This window comes from Sylvia atricapilla, chromosome 6 (assembly GCF_009819655.1).
Source record: "Sylvia atricapilla isolate bSylAtr1 chromosome 6, bSylAtr1.pri, whole genome shotgun sequence".
Classification (NCBI taxonomy): Eukaryota; Metazoa; Chordata; class Aves; order Passeriformes; family Sylviidae; genus Sylvia; species Sylvia atricapilla.
The window spans coordinates 11,110,568-11,131,042 of record NC_089145.1 but is presented as its reverse complement, the minus strand read 5'-3'; the positions used below and the strand labels follow the sequence as shown (position 1 = coordinate 11,131,042).

The window sequence follows — 20,475 nt, the reverse complement described above, 5'->3', positions numbered from 1 at the left end:
GTCACCTGTGGAACACATCCACAGATACACTTGCACATATCCCACAACACAGAGGCAGACAGGGGGGTTGGAACTGACACTAAAAAGACTGGGGGACACACAAGTATTTTAACACATCTACATACACACTAAAGGTGTTCTCTGAAAACAGAGAGAAGAAATGCATCACACAACCTTAGGAAAGTGTGCTCTGCAATGTACAGGAATATTTATTCCTCACCTGCTTGACTTGCAGACCGTGGCTCCATATTCTTTCCAAGAGGTCACACAGACTGGCTATCAGGGTGTTCTCTTCCACTCCTGTGATATTCACTTCACCATGACCAAGCTCCACAGCTTCTCGACCCATTTTCTCAACCAACATCCTCTTAGTCTCAAAAAGGACAAGGTGAAAGAGAGGTAAATCTCTCCCAGGAATTTCCAAGACCACTTACACTTTTAAAATGACCAATAAGGAAGCACATGATAACAAAGTTTTGAGAGAATAACTGGCTGTATATACATATTTCTGGCATTAGTGCGGCACTGCCCTTCTTTTATCCCTGGTTTTCAAGCCAGGACAGCATCAGTGCTGATCTGCTAGTTTTCTAAAAAGGGTTTCCAATGGGCAAATCATCTCTACAGAGTAACCCCACAAAGGGAACAGCAGGTCACACATTAACAAGCTGGATGCTCAGCAGCAAGGCCACAAAACACAGATCTTGGGTAGGTTTGAAGCCTGGTGAGTTCTGGATGCACTCCCCAAGGCGGACACTTTGTCCCTCCCCAGGGGAGGCGAGTGAGCCCAAGTGTTTCCAAGAAGCACAGATAACTCATTCCTGGGAGATGCTGTTCTGCCAGAAGGGCATTTGGATTAAACCAAACCCATTCTAGGGTGCACCTTTTGAGCTTCCCCACGAGTCACATTCTCCTAAACTGTGCACAATTTCATACTGGCCAACAAAACTTTCACCAGTTCTTGAAGTACAGTCTTCCAGTCAAAAGACAATCAACATACAGCCCACTGGAGGTAAAAATGGTGAGGGAATCAGTTCTGCTCATCTCTTACACACTTTTTTTCATCTTTGTTCCTATTCTAGACTCGCTTTCAAATGAGGAATACTCCCTTAAGTGCCTCTGGACAGTCTTGGTGGAGATTATGACGTCCAAGTCAGCCCCTAGCTGCTTCTCCCCCTCATCCCCTCTGGCAATTTCTCACTGTCACAGAGCCAAGTCTACCTTCAAAAATTTTCACCATCTACTGCACCTCTATTAAGGGATGGGAATTATTTGGACAGGTCCATTAAGTGAAACCAGAGGTAGATGCACGTATTAAATAGAGTTTTATGAAAAGTTGTATTTAATTACTATAGTAATTACTTCCACTGACTTTTAGGCAAGAATGTGTCTATTTCATAATTATTCTCTTTGCTGTATTTTTCTAAACATTAACTTTTACTTCAGATTAATAATATGTTGCCAACTATATCCCGGTGAAGCATGTCTACAAATTAATGCCAAATTTCTTTGTTAAGTGCTTAAAACCTTACACCTTAGAAATGTAGTTATGAGAAAAGCTTCTGTATTTTCACCACAAGCCTCTCCTTTGGACTATTCACTCTTGCTGAAATAGTACTGTCCAATTAGTTATAACCAAAATGTGCTATAATAGACTTGGGCAGCAGGATGGTAAAGACCCATCAGAATTTTCAATCTCTGTCATAAATCTGCTTGACAAAGTCTCTGCTCCTTGCAGAATTTCTGAATACATTATCTCTTCATTAATTTCTCACCACCATGCAAAAATCCTCATAGGAATAAAGCAGAAACAGATGGCAGAAAAGTGGGGAGTGGGGGGTTCAAACATACTGGATACAAAATGGTCCAGAAAGGATGGATATGAGGTGCAGGAGAGCAGAATTACTCTCTGTTATTACCTTATTTCGGCATTCCTTCAACAAGCCCTCTACAAACTTCCAGTTTGTTTGTGCAATTACTGATGGAGAGAGGTTAGAGAGTTTGGGCTGCCGAATGGTGCTGCCCAGATTCCTGGCTTCTTGGATGTATTTCTGGATTGGGGGAGAAAACGGACAAACACAGACAAAAGTGCAAGTGAGACTACTTGGCTGAGAGAAAACAGTAAACTTATCTGTATAACCCACACCTCTGGAGTGAGGAGGAAAGGATCAGGTCCTCTTTTCAGAAAAGGCCCCTTTTTATATCCAGCGTTATTTAGGGCTGAGACACTTAAACTGCTATTTCACCAGAGGTCAAATCCCCATTTATGTTGTCTATAAGGTATTAGAACACACATTGCAGAATTACAAAAACACAATACAAGCTGCCAAGGATATTCAGATGCATAGAGATACAACTACTCCCTGCACCACTGCCAATTGTCTTTTCATTTTTTTTCATTTAAATGAAAATTTGCAAAACCTACCCAGACCAAGACTATTCAAGTGGCAGACTGGTCTACATGGGGACTGCAAAAAGTTTGCTCTTTCAGGAAGCAGCTGCAAAATGCAAATGATAGCAACATCTCTCAGCTGTGAACCAGCTGCATGTTTTAGGAAAACCATTTCCTGAACCCACTCTACTCAAAAGAGCTCTTCTGCTCCTATTACTGCCATCAAGGAGTTGCCATTGTTTTCACCCCAGAGACAAGAGTGATATGACAAATATTTTGGAAGCCAGGTGATCACAGGTTGGTTGGGGCACAGCTAACTGAAAATTAGTGATAGAAAGAAAGTCCTGTATAGGCACTGATGGAATACTCAGGGTTAGTACATATATCAAATTAACAAGAAACCTCTCTAACTTACATGGAAATAATGACCAACTGAAATGTTACTGAATAGATCTGTCAAACACAACAAAGAGGGAAAACAACCCCACCTTCTCCCCTGGCCTTGCACCAGAGAGCTATGATATATACATTTAATTATGCATCTTTATCCAGAACTATGATTACAGTCATATTGTGCATTGGACATACCAGATAATGCTCTGACACAGATTTTATAGAGGGCATGAAGGGCCAATCATGCTGGTCCCAGTCTAAACATAACTGCAACTGAAGCTCTGACATGGAAAAGTCCAGGTGCTGGCAGGATAAGTTGATAGCAAAAAGCCAAGCAGATGTAAAGTGAAAGTGGTAAGCACATATGAAGTAATAAAAGCAAGCATGCAAAACAGAAAAGGAAGAGTGAAGACATAATACAACGCAGAACTCCCAAGAATTCAACATAAAAATAAATTCGTAAGTAATGAATCTGAAAGGAAAAAAGAAAAGATGGTGTTAAATCAGTGGATTGGTGTAAACTCTGCCCTCCACTGGGCACAAATGTTTACAAGTAAAAAGTCTCAATTGTACAGATTTTTGTTGCAAAGCTTCACCTTGTTTCAAACTCCCAAGGCTGCAGTTTGACACCTCCTGCTCAGCCTGACCTTAGGTTCACCTCAGAAGAGCTCCCTCCCCACTCTCAAATTTACTGTGGAAGTCTGAGGGTCACCCAGAGAAAGGTCAATGCTCAATCACCATTATGTCACCAGAGGTAGAGCATAAACCCCTAAAACAACAGCACCATTACCACTGGCACTTGGTACCTCCAGCTGAGCAAGTATTTAAAAATATTTTTTCCTCAGATATTATTTGTCTTTTGAGACAGAATAACTCCTGTAGGAAATGAACTTGTGAGGAATCAGTTAAAAAAAAAACAAAACAAATAAAACACCCCAGAGACCAGAGGTAGATTTTTGCATTTGTAATTAGCTCAGAAGTTTACATGCTGTAACAATTGTGTTGTTTAGCACAGTAATGAGGTTAGAAATCAGCTTCTATTCATTTCTGTTACATCTAAGTAAAAAGCACTTTAGAGTTATCTGAGCATATGGAACATGTCAAAGCCAGAAACTACTCATAGAGGTTTTTTTATTATGCAGACGTTTTTCTGTTACATGGTTATGGATGACAGAGATGACACTATAATTCAACAAAACTTTAACAAACCAGTAAATAAATTCCGGAAATGAGTACACTAGGAAGGCAATTAAATCCATCACTACCATAAAAGGATGAACTGAACAAACACACTTGAGTTTCACAACACTATCCTAACAGACACAAGGCTGCTACTCGTTTAAAATTCAAAATTAAGCTTTTCTAAGGATATTAACAAGGCAAGAGAATATTGTTTTCAATGAACAACACAAACGAAAGCAAAACTCTGGCGTTAGTAAACAAACAAAAAACCTCTAATGTTTTGAGCCAGACTATTCTTGGAATTACCCATAAATCAACACCTGGTGTAACAACTTGCAGTCTGTACCATATGAATCAGAAACTGTACTGTAATTAGTTCACTTCACCACAGAGAAAAACTGTGTCAGCTGTAGGAACAGTGGTGAGAGATGTTCATCAGCTCAGAAGGTGGGTAAATCAGCATCAAATTGTGCTGGGTAAAAACAGGCAGACACAAACGTGACAGTATGGGTGGGCTTCACATTCTCACCTTGGCAATGTGGTTGTCTCTCACTTTGTCACTTTGAGACATTTATTATGGTCTACAGAAGACACTTAGGCAGCTCCAAAAGGCAATGCTCCTGATTTTAGGATGAAATTAGTCCCTTTCTAGAGGTGATTATCTTCCCTCCATCAAATACACAAACAAAGCATAAGGTGACTAAGTTACTTAGAGATGGGAAATAGATGGCTGAAAACTACTAATTACCCTCTTCTCACTCATCCCCTTTAAAAGAAAAAAAACCAGAACAACTTCAAGTCATGTGATAATATTTTCAGAGAGCTCTCCTATATGTGTGATGAAATAATTTTGTCCTGAGAGAGGGCAAAAATGACATAACTTTTATAATAAGAAAACTACGTATTTCTGGTCTGCTACTTCTTTTGTATCAAATACACTTAAGGGAGAGCAGACATGAACTGCAAGTAACTGTCTAGACATTTCAAGAAGGTTGCAGCGCGTTTTTCAGGCCATTAGGAAAGAAAACATCAGATCTCTAGAGCTGAGCAATTTTCACCTCTCTCTGGTCATTGTCCAGACGCAGGTGCTCCGTGTGTTGCTTCTGTCTGTCCTTCCGCCTCCACTGAGCAGGAGCGTTCCTCTTTGTCCACCTAAACGTGAGGGAATAACATCAGCCAGATGTCAGCAGTCTGGGGAGGGGCAGAGACAATTTCCAGCTTATCCTATACCGAACATGCTGACATTGATTACATCAGCCAAAGTGCAGCTGCAAACACATACAAAATCTCTGGAACATTGGGCAACCAAAATATTGTAGAATATTAGATCACATACACTTGCTTTGTATTTTTCCTTTTTTCTCCCCCCCACAATTCCAGGGACAATTTAAGGCTTCCACCTCCTCCTTTAAGATTTTTATAAGAAAATATCCTAAAATATTTGCTAGCCCCTACTTGAGATCAAATAAGGGGATCTGCTTTTATATTGACAATAACTGTAAGTAACTCAAAGTACACAGACTATCATCTCAAACACAAGAGGGCTTTCTTCGGTAAATTTGCTTCAAGAAGTCCAGATTTAAAAAAGAAAAAGAAAAAAACCAGACATAGCAGAAACCTCACCCCACATCATCTGATCTGCTCCCACTTGAAGAAAACAAACCCAAATCTGACTTTGCTTTCTAAGATCTCTGTTTTAGCGCCATTCTACAGACCTTGCCAAGACTCAGCACCTGTTGCCTTAACTTACTCACTTGTTGCTTGCTGGGCCAGTGGATAAAACATCAGACTGAAGCTTAGGAAAAAATCCAAGCTCGTATTTCCCTTGTCCAATTTTCATGTCCAGCAAGTGTGGGTGAACTGCAGTGTGGTCTATTTTTGCCAGTCTTAATTCAATAGATTTCTCTGAAATAGGAAGAGAGTTAATTTTCTGTTAAGGTGTTATAATCAGAAATGTATCTGTAATCATACATCTTCAATTAAAAGCAGATGTAAAATTAAAGAAAGAGATGGAAGTCGCTTACTGATTTCAACAGGGACATTAGTACAAGAGTGTTTCTGACATCAAAGAACGTTACCAAAAGGAGAAAAATGTGCATCTTTTTAAGCTCAGACATCTTTCACACACAAAGCATGGAGGAAAACGTCTGACTTCTACTTTACATTAATTTCATCTCACATCTCAACATCAAATAAAGCGTTCAGTCTATTTAGGCTTCACATCTCTGCCACTTCGGTCTGATTTTTTTGAGGTTTCCAAGCATGAATCCTCACTTAATCTAATGTTACCACAGAACAGCACTGACCAGTTGCAGTAACTGTCAAGCAAGTGCCTCATGGCCCTTACCAGCCTCATCAATGGTTGTGCACTTTTGATACATCGATGTGCGCAGGGTCGGCGTCCTGACGTTCAGCAGCCTGATTTTATCCACCCTAGAATCAAAAACTCTCAAAACAGGGTCTTTGTCGTCTTCATCGTGGCACATAATCTTATTGTCAATAAAGGATGCAAACATCTGGGTCTCCAGGAATCTCGAGAGGAAAGGCAAGTAAGGTTCAGGCTGGTCAGACAAGAAAGAAGCCTAAGAGACAAGAAGAGAGAAGAATGTTTGGGAGTCTGCAAAGAGAGAGACACCCACCAAAAGCACCAACTTTTCTGATCAAAGGACGTATTAGAGTGCTTTGGTGCCACTTAAAGCCTGGTTTTATTACACACATCAATTCTATCCCCAAAACAAGCAGTCTGTATGGATTTTTCAGCATCAGGACAATCACCTACTGTACAGCACAAAAATTGGTACACTGTGATTTTAGCATTTCCTCAATCTTCTAAAAATTTCAACAGGATCCCAGCAAACCACACCACCAGCACTGCAGGTGTGCAGATTGGGTACTTCTGGATGGGTCCACAGCTTGTGAAATCGACAGGAATCTTTCCATACAACTTGGTGAGAATCAGATGAGTGTTTCAGCAGACAGTGCTGCAACAATCTTCACCAGCTGCTAACAAATATCTCCAGCAAAGAAGACAGTACAAAAATTTGAAGATCTGGGTCTTATGTTTCTCTACAAAGAGTTAGGAATGCATCTGGTACACAAGTACATAAGCATTATTTGGGGTCATGACTTAATATATTAACATACTTGGCAACTCCTCTAATTAAAAATTAAACATTTTCCACTAGCAATATTTAACCTTAATGTCGGAGGTTAGCCCCAAAGTGAGGCTTTCTAAGCTATTTTTCTAGAGCAAGCTGCATTTTTCTACAGACTCCTTAAAAGGGTATCTTTAGCTCTCCAAGTCTGTATTTGTATATCTTTTTCCACATATCTAAGATGTGACTTTTTTAGGAAACTCTGAATTTTAAGGAAGAAATCACCATTTTGACAGTACAGTTTTCCATGTGATGGCCCAGTACACAAAGCCTTAGATTTGAATGCTTTTTTACCTCTGACATTGATGTACCTTTTTATTACAACTTACTTTATCAAAGTTTTGCATCTGTTCTCTGTTTGTAAACCAGGATTCCTTGTCCTGACTGGGCTGAATGACAAACACTTCATAATCTGCAAACATTTGTGTGAAGCGGTTGGCAAAAACCTCCCGAATCTGAATGTTCAGCTGGTAAATCTTGAATTCTTCCTCATCACACTGAATTTTAAGATCCTTTTTGCTACTGGTCTCCTCTCTCACCTCCAGCTGAAAAAGTAAGGGAAAACACAAATAATTTGTATTGATGCTTTGTCAGGGATTCCAGGCATGCAAGACTTTAATCTGCCATTCAGCTGCTAACTCCTCAAGTAAACGTTTCAATAAAACTGTTTCAACCACTGCAATAAAAGAGCAAAATCAAAAAAAACTAGACAGAACCTTCTGCCTGGAAAGTTTTTCATAATAAACCAAAACTTACTTCAGTACTGTTTGCACTGGGTAAGTTCTAAATTTTAAAAGGTTAAATAACAACCGTGTACATGTCTATGTATCCTACAGACTTAATTTACTTTCTCTTACCCTTCAATCACCTGCAAAGGCATTTTAGAGGTTCTTACTACCCCTAAAAATTTGCATCTTAGCAAATCTGTATCTGGTGTCAAATAACTCCACACTTACAACTGCTAAACATACAGCAGCTTTCAAATGAAGACAGAAATGCACACAAACAAGAAGCTATGCATGTCTAGTAGCCAATTCCCGGTAGCCAAAGCCCTTAGCAGTGTAAATCACAATTCCCCATTACACACCTTAAGAGTAATCTTTAGGAAAAGAAAATGCATTTTCAGTTAAGATGTGGGCTAAAAATCATGGAAAAAAGCAATAAAATTGAGCAATTCAATTCATAGAGGGGAAAAATGATCAACAGTAAGAGTCTGTTCCACAAAACAGTTTGTTCTACAAAAGCTAAAAGAACTCCTAGTGGTCTTTCAGGTAGTATATTTTATGCAGAAAGAGCCACAATTTATTGTTTGTTTCAGAATTCTAATCACTCAAAAAATCCAATCAGGACCACCATGAGCTGTGCCTGTCCACTTGCTGGGAATCAGACCCTCATGAACTCCACAACATTAACTAGAAAAAAGCATCACAGTAACCCTATGGTAAATATATTACATATAAGAAAAATTATATATATTCTACACAGAATGAAAAAGATATCCACAGAAACCAAGACCGGATGCAAACTTCAGGATTATCTAGATGACAATTTTAGCTACTTAATTTATTAAAAACTGGTGCCAATTTAGAATAAATCTTCAAACAAGGTAAAGTGCTATTTTTAAACGCATTATCCAACAGAATGGAATACCAGTAAGAATAAAGGGGTCCCTTCCTTAAAAACAAAGAAACATTGCAAGGCACTTATTATTTATTAAATCATGGTCATCCAAAGCATTTTGCATGCCAGGAACTGAGCAAGTACACAAAGCAGAGAAGAAACACTTGGTGGATGGCAAAGGCTTTCCCAGATGCTGCAGGGTTAAATCCCATTCCCTCTCTCCCCTAAGCTTGTCCTTGTCTCTCCAGGTGTTCACAAGGTTTGAGACCATATGGACAGAGAACTCCTCCTAGTGAAGACAGACATACAGCATCTTTGGACCATGACTTCAGACCATCTGCCACTGCAGGACTGGACAGAATGAAAGGATTTTTCATATCTTACCTTTTCTAGACTCACACCCGTTCTTTTAACAAGTGCTTGGAGTCTTGCAATAGTCTCGTTTTCCTTTAGCAGCTCATAGGAATTCAGAGGTGATCCTGCTATGTTCCCATTTCTTTTATCAGAAACCAGGTCACATGCTCTGAGGCTCTTCATCTTGGAGGCACTTTCACTGCAGTGCAGGTTTCCCTCAGGTGGAATTCCAAAAGCCACCAGTATCTCTGAAATTTCCTGAATGAACTCAAGCTTATTTGGAAACTGGGGTAGGTCTTCTGGCAGCTCGATGAAATGGTTGTCTACATCCACAAAGCACAGGTTAGCCTGGGATTTAATGTAGAACAGGACACCATTACAACATCACTAAACACATTATTCATCTTTGGGATTTGTGCTTATTTAAAGATTCAAAAACATTTGCGTTTGTTTGGTTCTTTTGTAAAACAGAGTTGCCCCAAGCATAATTGAACTGGTTGGTTGGTTTTGAAGAATATAACATAAGACTTACATTTCCAGGTTTTTTAAGGATGTAACTGAGAAAGAAAACTAATTTTACAGATACTTACTACGTACAAAATAGGTTATGACAGAAATTAGGTACAGATGTGTGATTTTTTTCATACATGTACAGCTAAATTTTAACCACAGGATATTTGCAATTCTATTTTATACAGGTTTATATACAAACAGGTGACTGCCTGTTGTTCAGATTATCAGTGCGTTTCTCAAAAAGATTTAGCAAATTTCAATCTAAAACGTGTGCTGACACTGCAGAAGTGCAATGAAGTTATCTTCTCTTTTTCTTGTAAACAACAAAAAGCAATTGCCTGACAACTAAGGCAATTCTTTGAATGAGCAAGTTTGTTTCCAAGGGGAAAAATGAAATTAACCAGTTTCCACTCTGTTCTTCAGTTCCAATCTCCAACTCATTTACCACCAAAAAAAGACCAAGGTGGAGGAGGGAAAAAAAAAGAAAAGAAAAACCACCTATGTGGCTTCCACAGCAAGATCAAAAGCAGCTCTGCACCTTTCAAGGTTTACCTCAGTCTTTATTTGGCAAGGAGGAAGGTTCCCCTTTTGGCTTCTGCATTGCTAAATCAAATGGTTTCAAGACCTTACATAACTGCACACATCACAGCAAGAACCCCAGTCATGTGTGAAATCTGCCTGAGAAGTTGAGAACAGAGAAGTAACTTTGCTCCTCTGTAGAGGCATTTCAGTTTCTCTTGACTGCAAAATTAACATGGACTGTCACTATTGTGCTTAACCTCCACCATACAAAATCCTTTCACTCAGATTATGGGGTACTTTCAGCCTAACTGCACTGCACTATTCTAGGAGCCACACCTGAATTCAGGCCTCACCTGAATTTGGCAGCAAAAACACTTTGCCAGGTCTACGAGATCTGATGTATTTCCAGTTACTTCCTATGATTCAGTAAGTGCAGGAGGATGGAAGCATCACCACAATTTAATTGGAAAGAACTAATTAGAAGATATCAACCTCACGGGGAATGAATGGTGAATGATCCCAGAAATCAGAGCCACATGGAGTTCTGGTAGGAACCATAAGTAGACTAGAATAAGCTGTGCCTGATGAGACCTGTTCCTTTAAGTAAACTTGTGAAAATATACATTTTAGTACTTGCGGCAGGTTTCTATAGAACAGAACGTCAACTCTCCTTAAAACATAAATATCTTATTGAGCTTTAACATTTAAACTGAAAAAAGAATTCTTAAATTCTTAAACCACTGGACATATTGCACTAGCTTGCACTGAACTAGTCCAATTCATGCCCTGCTACAACAATACCCATAGTTACAAAGGTAAGTATAATTCCAGTTCTCTATTTCCTAATGTTCTAACATTTTAATATGGAGATTGATTTCTAACACTCAAAGGAATGCATATGAAACAGTTTAATATCTCTCATATAGATCCTTTACTGAAAATTAAACCACAAATTGAATTAGGTGCTGCAAAAGAATCCAAGGTCAATAAAGAGAATTAACACATTGATTCTCAGTTTCTAGTGCACCTTAGAAAAAGTTTTTATGCAGGGCAGGTGTGATTGCTGAAATTGCCCCAATATATCAGCAGTGCCTCAAGGCAGCATCTGAAGCAGGGAGTTGAATTCAGGAGCTCCAAGGCTCCCACTACACCCATGGTTTCCTGACGATCAGAAGTCAAGTCAGCTGGTATTTGTCACAAACACTGTAAGCACTTCAAGACAGGAGAGAAATAAAGCTTTGAAACCAGGCACAATGCCTACCAATCAGTGCTGAGGGAGAAACAAAAGGCATTCAATTTGCCTCAAGCAGTCTGCAAAATGGCAAGACAGACTCAATAAGAAACTCTTCAAACAGTTTAATTGTATTACTTCCTTTTACAACTTCCTTTAATTGATGCCATTCAACTTCCTTTCCTTTTCGGATCAGATTCTGCAGAAAGCATCACCCTTGGTAAATAACCTTGGTTATACCCACAGAGCACTTGGCCAAAAAGAAATCAAACATTACCTTTACCAATGTAGAAATTCTAATCTTCACACTGAAATTAAACTCCTTGCCAATGGAAGAAAAAGTCAAATTCAACGCTTGCTGAAATTGCTTATAATTATCTGGCCTAACACCTGGTTAATTCTTCCAATATGTGATTTTCCCTTCTGCAGGGTTCCTCTCTAACAGCAATGCACACAGTTTAAATACTCTGAGCTCCTAAAAATGACTGCTTATCGAGCAACATGTAATTACATTTTCCAGAAACTGGCCTATATGGAAGCATTTTTTAAAAAGTCAGTGTGCAACAATACTCTAAATAGAGTGTAAAGAACATTTTCAGGGACACTCTATAGTTATCCAGTGCTTGGTAAATAACACATAAGATAGAGGACTACCCAGAGCATCATAGGCAAAGATTCCATAGGTGACTTCAGCCTCTCTGAACTCAGGGAAGCTGAGGTCATACATACACTTCTGAAAAGGCTATGCTCCTCAGGGAACAGAAATGGAAAAAACATCTCAACGCACAAGCCCTTCAAGAGATACCAAACCAGTATTTTTCTGTAAAAAATGAAATCTGAAGTAAATCAGCAACAGACACCAGAGCAGTAAATCTCACTATGCTGCTACACTATAGATCCAACAGAATGGAACACCAGTAAGGATAGAGGGGTCCCCTCCTTAAAACTAAGAAAAATTACAAGGCACTTATTTATAAAATCGTGGTCATTCAAAGCATTTTGCATGCTAGGAACTGGGCAAGTACACAAAGCATAAAAATAAAGGAGCTCTTTGGCCACAAGGGTTTAGTTATTTTATCTCTGGAGGCAGCACAGTTGAGTGGGCTGTGAATAGCTGACAGCTCTCTATGTGGATACACTGTTTATTATTTTACACACACAAAACTAAAAAGACTTAAAGACAAGACACTTGGCAACACGTGTAAGTAGAGATATAATTGGAAGAGCATCCTTAAGTTAGCTACTTGGTATTTCAGGTCTCTAGAACAGTGATATTCTTTTATTTGTTGCTCACATATCAGTTTTCTGATCAAAAGAAAACCCCCGAACAGTTACACACCACTTCCCTTCAATAGCAGACTGTCACAAGACAGGACACATGACATCATCTAAAATAAAAGGTTCTCCTGAGACACTCCACTAAGGAACAAGAATGTCCCATCTTAATTTAAAAACTTGTCCTTCCCATAAACTTTTATCATTCCAAGTAACAGGGTGTCCAGGTGAAGTCTTACAAACCTTAGAAATGTGAATCTAAGCAAATCACTGGTGCCAGTGCCTGGTTCCCTAAAGCCAAGAGCACCATTTTCCATGGGCTCTGTGGGGTCTGGAGTACACCCATCCATTCCAAAACCAAAAGACAATTGCAATTCTTCTGTTTGACCTCATGTACAAGGGCCAAAGCCCCACACGGACACAGCAGGGTCTGCATCAAGCTCATGGCCTTCCTTTCAGCTCTGTTCCAAAGCACAGAATGAAATTATTTAGGTTCTGCTTGAATACAGCACTGAAACACTAAACCCCATTCATCTACAGCCTGTATCACCTTTGTGCACGTGGCCTCAACCTTGCAAATAACCACTCACTTTACACAACACACAGAGAACATGGATGTGCAACTTTATACACCCATGGCTGACTTGTGGCAAGTGTGTCTACAGTGGTCCTAAATTTTGCAGGATGCTCCTGTGCCACTCCTGTAAGCAAATGGGACCTTCTGCATTTATTCTCAGCACTGCTGTCCTTCACGCCAACCCAGAATTTGGGACTGAGAACAGTTTACAGCTCAAAGCCACTGCAGCCTTCAGAAACTCCTCGGGCGGCTGTTCACACTGGAGTACAAGGAAATGTAGAACTGAGGTTTGTCAATATATTTGCAGTATTATCAAGGATCAAATCACCAGCAGATAGCCTGAGAATGCATACAAAGCAGTGGTTATCTTTAAATAATTATCTTGGTCTGATGTGTCAGCATCAGAAGGAAAAAAGGCTTTTCAGGAGATCTTTCTTCTGAAACAACATACAAAAATAAAAACTCACAGAATTTCTTCAGGTTTAGTATTGAATCACATCCTTTTAATGGTTGAAATAAAAACACTGAAAATATATATAATCTGTCTTATACTAGGAGAGAAAATGTATTTTATGTTTTCAAGTCTTTCTGCTTTTCTAACACAAAAAGCTATTGCCCAAGACCCTTGGGATCACTTCATTAAAAGCAGGCTTTTAATGAGATGCTACTTTGTTTGATTTTACCAGTGCTGGAAACTCAGCACTGCTTATTTCCACTGTAAATAATTTCTGTTTCTACCATTCTCCTAAATTAGAGATATACATGCAAATCCTGCTGCATGAAATGCTCTGGATTAACCTGCTTGTTTAAAATGTATTTCTACAGCACTGCAGAAGTTTCTTTAGAAGGAAATGCAAAGACACATCAAAAAACCCAATCTCACTTCAGTACTTGCTAGGTTTGTGATCTGTGAGTGAGCTGCTAAAACCACTTTTACTGATCAGTTTTGCTGATAAACAAAGCACACTTTTTGTCAGCAACACCTGAAGTGTTCTTCCCTTCCCCTCTGACATCTGCAGCATCTTATTCTACCACAGCTTCTCCCATGCCCTCCCCTTCCCTTCTGGGTTCCTCACGACCCCTGATGCAGCTGCCAGGGAAACCACACCACAAGGATGCTCCTGCACACACAGAGCCCCCAGAAAAGCAGCAGCACCTGTGAGAACGAGCACTCTGCTGCTGACATGGATGAGAAACTCAACTCCACACTAAACCTCAGCATTCCCTAGTTTTACTGGGCTAAAGAGAGCCAGGTCTGCAGGTCACTGGTGGTCTCCAGTGAATTCCCCATCAGGGCCTGTTCTGATGTACCCAAGGGGTAACCTAAAATTGAATTTTGCCCTAATACAACTTTTTTGTCGAAGATTTTCATCTGCATCTGCCACAAGCATTAACTTCTAGGACGCAGCTGGATTTCCATGCTCATGTGGTAAAGCATCCCCTGAAAACACCAGATGTCACCCAAATATGGGAGGCTGCCACCAAAGCAAGCCTTATGGCACATGTGTGCAAGACTCACACCAAACCAAACCTGAGTTGGGACAGACAGTATTCTCACATTATTAGCCTAAAAGTATTGGCTTAAAACACTTTGAGCAAGACAAATCAGTCTTTTTAAAACTTTATTACAAAACCACAGTGAAGAAGTCTACAGTGACACAGAGATATCCATGCTGTGCTAGACAGCAATATTATTTTCTTCCACAATGACCTTCAACTGAGAAGCACTAACTAGATTTTCTCTCAAAGCTCACCTCTTTGGCCTCTGCCCAAATCAGATATTGCTTTCTTTAACAGCAGCTGTCCCACACATCCATGTAAATAGATTAGGAACAGAGATGCAGCTTAGGCAGTTTCAAGACAAAGAAAAAAATTTTTTTGCAGAACTCAGAATAAATTACAACACAGAACAGCTCTTTGTGTGCCCTCTGTGACAAGTGAGGAAAATTCTGATATCAGGAGCCTAGAGGAGATCCTCATATAACCCTGATGAGTTCATAAAGGTTGATACATGTTCCAAACTTTAGAGATAAACAATGTTAACTATCAATAGCCCCTCTGATACTGGTAATAAATTTGTCTTTACTGAAGTACAAATAACGGAATCCATATGCCCTCTTCTACTGTTCTACAACAACACATTATTCATGTTCCTTGGCAGTTTTTGTTTGCTGTTCTATGGGAGTTTGTTTGGGTTTCTCTTTTGGTTAGCTGGATTTTTTAAAGCAAACTCCCCACAATGAAACCTCAATAATAGTGAGCTCCTGTTCTTCCCAGTCTACTTAACCCTTTGAATAAACAAATCTATTGGTAGAGGATAAGTTTTTAGTTATTTACTAAGAGAATGGAGTCTCCAGTCCATTTCTATGCCACAGCTACATCTCTAGCCTGCAATGAAAAGGACTTCAACAGCTCACAAGAAACCTTACCCAACAGTGACTACCAAGGGGATTTCTCAGGCTAGGTGAAACTCATTGTGAACAAAGTTTTAAGAGCTCACTCTTCAAATAAGAAAGAGAAAAGCTGAAACCTCAGAAGGACAAAGTCTTGCAGCAAATTCCACCACATGGGCATGTTGCTGCTGCTTTCTGTCTTGTCTGTCCTCCCCTGCAACACAATTCTCATCTCTGTAAGATACTATCAAAAACCTACTCCTCCACCTTCACATAAAAGGCTACCTGTAAAATAAAATGTAAATTGAAGTGTCAGATTACTTCTTAATACTACTTGGATTTCATTTCAAACATCTAAAAATAGATCAACTGCCTTACTTCAAACATCCAAAATAACATGATAAATCTCTTCCAAAGCCTATTTACCTTTTAAATAACTGAAATGTCTATTTGAAATTAAAATATGTTTATTTAGTTGGAAGTATTACAGTGATTTTAAAACGAGGGAGTTCTTTGCAAAAGAAGGACAGTCTTTTAGAAGCTTGTGGTAAAAGGGAAAACATCCATGGTGTATATTAACATTCATATCCACACATGCATTTTATTTCATCAGCTATTCTCTCTAAAAAGTCTGCTAACCATATTAATTAGGCCTGACAGTACAGCCAAAATTCTGAAAAAATAGTAAACCAAAGCAATAGACTGTTGTTTTCATGGCAAGAACATACAATATTCTGCTATTAATTATACCAGTGGGAAATAAAAAGAGAGTGAGACAAAGAAATGAAGAGATTAAACATTTTTGTTTTCACAGAAAAAAAAAGTTTAAGAAAAAAAAAAAAGTTTTACTTTGAACTTGCCAGGAAAAACAAATGAAAACTACCAGCATATGGATTTGAGAAAAAGAGCAATGTTGGCATGGAGACCAGACTGGAGGTTCACAAAAATATCTTGTCTTTAATTTCACACAGCTTTTTCAAAAAGGAAGGGATTTTTTTGTGTCAAGCTATGCTGCAGCACTGCCTGATAATGAAAACAAAAACCACCACCACCACAAAACCCTGTGCCTGCCACACTTCTTCTGTCCCAGAAATGCAAATGGTAATAGAAGAAAACCCACAGTCAGAGAAAAAAAGGCAAAGAATCCTACCAGGGCCTGTAAGCAGGATGTTTCCCACAATTTACACAGTTCCTCCCCATAAAAGTTACACCTGCAAGTAAGCAGAGGTCAGACATTTCCTCTGCTGCCTTGATCCTCACAACCAGCTCTTAAACTCTCCTGGCACATCCCTGTAAGGAGTGTTTGTGAAGTGAACAGGGGGATAAAATACAAAAGGAGAACCTCTAAGCAGTCTGAAGGTAGTCCCAGCGCACAGATGAGTTGCAGGACCTTTACAGACCATTTCCTCCTCCTTTACACAGGGGCTGCTGCTCCCAGGGCTCCTCAGCACTACCCCAACAAGCAGAAGTTGGCTGAAGCACACACTGACATTTAGCTGCAGACTGAAGCAGGCATTCCAAGAGAAAATCCGAAATGGTTTTGTGCAGACACCTGGCAGGCTGGGCCCATGCTAGCAAACCCCCAGAGAGAAATCCAGGGCAGGGAAACCCAGCCTAAGGCCACACAGCCAGGAACCAGCACAGTGCTGATGCCAGTTGAGCTCTGCTCACTCACCACCACAACGTTCTGGCCACAGCTGGGGAACTCACACTGCACTCCCTCGCACTTCCTGGCATTACCATTTTTTGTGCTAATTTTTCCAGCACAAAAATGATCTTTCTGTAGGTCCCAATACATCAGTTCTCATAAAATTACATATGAATACTATCAGAGCATGCAATTTCAAAAGCAGGGCTTTATCTATTTCACCAGACTTTCGTCAGCATCTCCAAGAAACCAAGACCTACCCCGAATCAGAGCCAGCAAGAACCTGACAATGGTTGTTACAATTAGCACTTGTGTTTTGGATGACTTCTCACTTCCCTCATAGTCATGGACAACATTTAATCAATCAAGACAAGCTCTTCTCACCTCTTGAGGAAGTTCCAGCTTAGACCTATCATCCAGTCCATTAGAGTGCAAGCCCATGAGGTAAGGGACAGGGGCATCTAGAAAATGAAGGAGGGATGCTGGAAGGATAGGAACATACACGTGCTGCCACTGAAATGGAAACATTAGTGCTGTGATGGTCTCTGCCACTGTCATCAGCCTCTGATAATCTGAAAAAGATCAAGAAAATTAATTTATTTTTTTTTCACAAATACTTTTAAGTAAATTAATTCAAATTTAAGAAATTAGTAGTTGCTTGAAAACCGAAACCACAAAACCCAGTACAAGCCGAGTGGCATCATAATGAAAACCCAGACCTGCACACCCAGCACATTTTGCTGAAACAACAAAGAGAGCTCAACCCAAAGTAGGTCATTCTACAAGTCATATGGAAATGAGCAAACTGAGCCTTAATGCATGCTAAGTCACTTTCTGCTACCTATACCAGGGTCACCAGGAACACCAGTTTGAACACAGAAGCAATATTGTAATCAGCTAAGAAATAAATACATCAGAAATAATTTCTTTTCTCTGTGCTCAGGGCTTTCTATGGAAGTGCTGGATGAAACCCAAGGCATCTGGTATCTCCCAGATAAACATTTTTTAAAAGACTGTTTAAATGCCTATAAAACATGCTGTATAGCAGCCAATCCGATAGTGTGACTGAAATAACTATGCAGAAAATGAAAAGGATCAGCTTTGTTTAGCCTTTACAACGTACAACCAAAGTCTCTGTTCAATGTAAAAACAACTCATGTCCTCCTAGATCTTAGGAGCATGTTAAATGTACCTGTGTAACACTCTGAGAGCTCTTTTTATTTAGCACTGGTGGCTAGAGCAGTACACACTGCTGGGCAAACACTGCACCCTCCTTATCTGTAACTACGAAATCATTGCTGAGGGTTTTTTAAATCCCATAAAGGGGGAGGCAGCACCAGATGCGTGTTCCAATACAGCTGCTGAAATATCCCAACTGCTTTCCAGCTGCCAGGCTGGAAAGGGTATAAAACACTCACACAACTAGGGCAATTCCTACCTCCAGTCAGGCTGTAAATACAGCACAAACTGGAGACATTGGATGCTTTTTCATAATACTCCAACAACATCCAATTCCAGCCAGGAAAGGGGAAGGAACACAAGGAAAAGTCAGTAACCTCCAGATGTGTGTATGAGGGTGTGGGGTATGCATGTCTTCTGTCACAGAGCTACAGACACTGTGAAACTGGAAAAGACACTTCAGTGGGCAGGCTCAGGTGCTGAGGATCCTGAAGCTGTTGCACACTGTCACAGAGGGCAGATGAAAACTGCAAGAATACCATTTGTTCTAAACACTCTGGAGAAAAAATTAAGCTTAACTGTGAACTTCCCAAGTTGATGGCTTTGATTCTATCTTTTAGCCAGCCTCCACTCAAGACTTCAGACAGCAGAAAAATAAAAAAAAAAGAAAAAAGGAAAAAAAAAAAAAAAAAAAAAAAGGCCAAGAAATTCAGTCCCTGGCATTCATGATTAATTTTGTTTGGGGACAAAGTTGCAGACCTTGGGGTCTACAAAGAGCCTGACAACCCAAGAAGAACTCAGCACAGGTTTTGCTAACATCACCCATAATTCTGCAACTTAGGCTTTTGCTTTTTAATTTTCCTATCAAGCTGTGCTGCTGGAAAAGGTTATTGCATGGACCTACCTGTCACTGCCTCACAGTAGACCTACTATGCAGGACCCCTCAACCAAAACAGATGAGAACAGCTTAAACAGGTTCAAGTTTTTGCTGGAGGTTTATTTGGACTGAAATACCAATGAACATCAGCAGCAACACTCCCCTGTTCTGCCTGGACACCAGCTTCTGCCTACACATCTACGTATGGGTTTGCAGCTTTAATCACAGCCTGACTGCAAAGAAGTGATGAATTAATGATAAGCTTTGGGAAGAAGAAGATTCTATTCCATATCCTATCTTCTTCAGTTTTAAAAAGAACTTTAAATGTAGCCATAGATACACAAACATTCAAGCTGGTTTGTATTCTGCTTGTTTATCTGGAAGAACAAGTCTTAAAATAGAAACAGTGTTTTCCTACTACACAAAACCCCCCTGTCTGATCCTGCTGGATAATTTAAATAGAACTCCTCCCTCTGTCATTAAGCTAACTTTAGTATCAGCCTTCCAAATTAATTAGAAAGTAACATCAATAGTTCAGAATTTCTACCCACTGGGCAGCCACCTCCTGCCATGGAGCTATCTGCAAGAGCAGCTCTGTGATCCTGGATATCCACATGGATAAGCCATTCCCAAAGATTTGGCCTGCCCAGCTGCAGCCTGCAAGCAACACTGGCTGTATTCTGCTATTGGCAAAAGGCAAGGACAAAGATAAAAAGCATGGAAATATAAACCAAAATAACTCCTATGTTTTCTTAAGTTATACCTACCCAGAGAGGGTGTGGAGGGGTTTTTGGGTTTAAAGAAGCAAGCAGCAGAGTTCTCACACCAAAGAATTACGGAAGATTTAAAAGTAACAACAACAGAAAGACTAAAAGAGTGAAGAAGTGTTTCGGCAGTGCTTGTCCTTGAAATCAGAATGTGCTTGTTCTGGTGTCAATGACATGATCTTTTGGCACTGTATCGTACACAAGCTCTGAGAGGGAAATAATGACTTATGACTAGGGCACTGTTAGATGGGAAAGTGCTTAACTGATCACTGTGCAAGGAAAAGAAAATCCACTACTTGTTTAATATGGCCACTTAAGAACACCGAAAAAACATGATTTGTTATTCTAACCAATTGATATAAATAAAAAACATTATCTCTTGAAGTGTGCATGAGAAGTT

General features: G+C 39.8%; 1 protein-coding gene across 3 annotated transcripts in view; it reads right to left on the bottom strand.

Annotated features, from left to right (window-relative positions):
• Nucleotides 1-20,475, bottom strand: part of DENND5A (DENN domain containing 5A) — a 62,048-nt gene that overhangs the window by 17,466 nt on the left and 24,107 nt on the right. For 2 of the 3 annotated variants that reach the window (XM_066320770.1, XM_066320771.1), the window contains exons 5-12: nucleotides 17,637-17,824; nucleotides 9,124-9,441; nucleotides 7,449-7,664; nucleotides 6,312-6,546; nucleotides 5,719-5,869; nucleotides 5,023-5,116; nucleotides 1,917-2,048; nucleotides 221-373 (exon numbers count right to left, since the gene is read on the bottom strand). In XM_066320770.1, the coding sequence (XP_066176867.1) occupies nucleotides 221-373; nucleotides 1,917-2,048; nucleotides 5,023-5,116; nucleotides 5,719-5,869; nucleotides 6,312-6,546; nucleotides 7,449-7,664; nucleotides 9,124-9,441; nucleotides 17,637-17,824 (1,487 nt within the window). Of the gene's footprint in view, nucleotides 1-220; nucleotides 374-1,916; nucleotides 2,049-2,977; nucleotides 3,086-5,022; nucleotides 5,117-5,718; nucleotides 5,870-6,311; nucleotides 6,547-7,448; nucleotides 7,665-9,123; nucleotides 9,442-17,636; nucleotides 17,825-20,475 lie in introns of all 3 variants that reach the window. The other variant, XM_066320772.1, reaches the window with a different exon arrangement.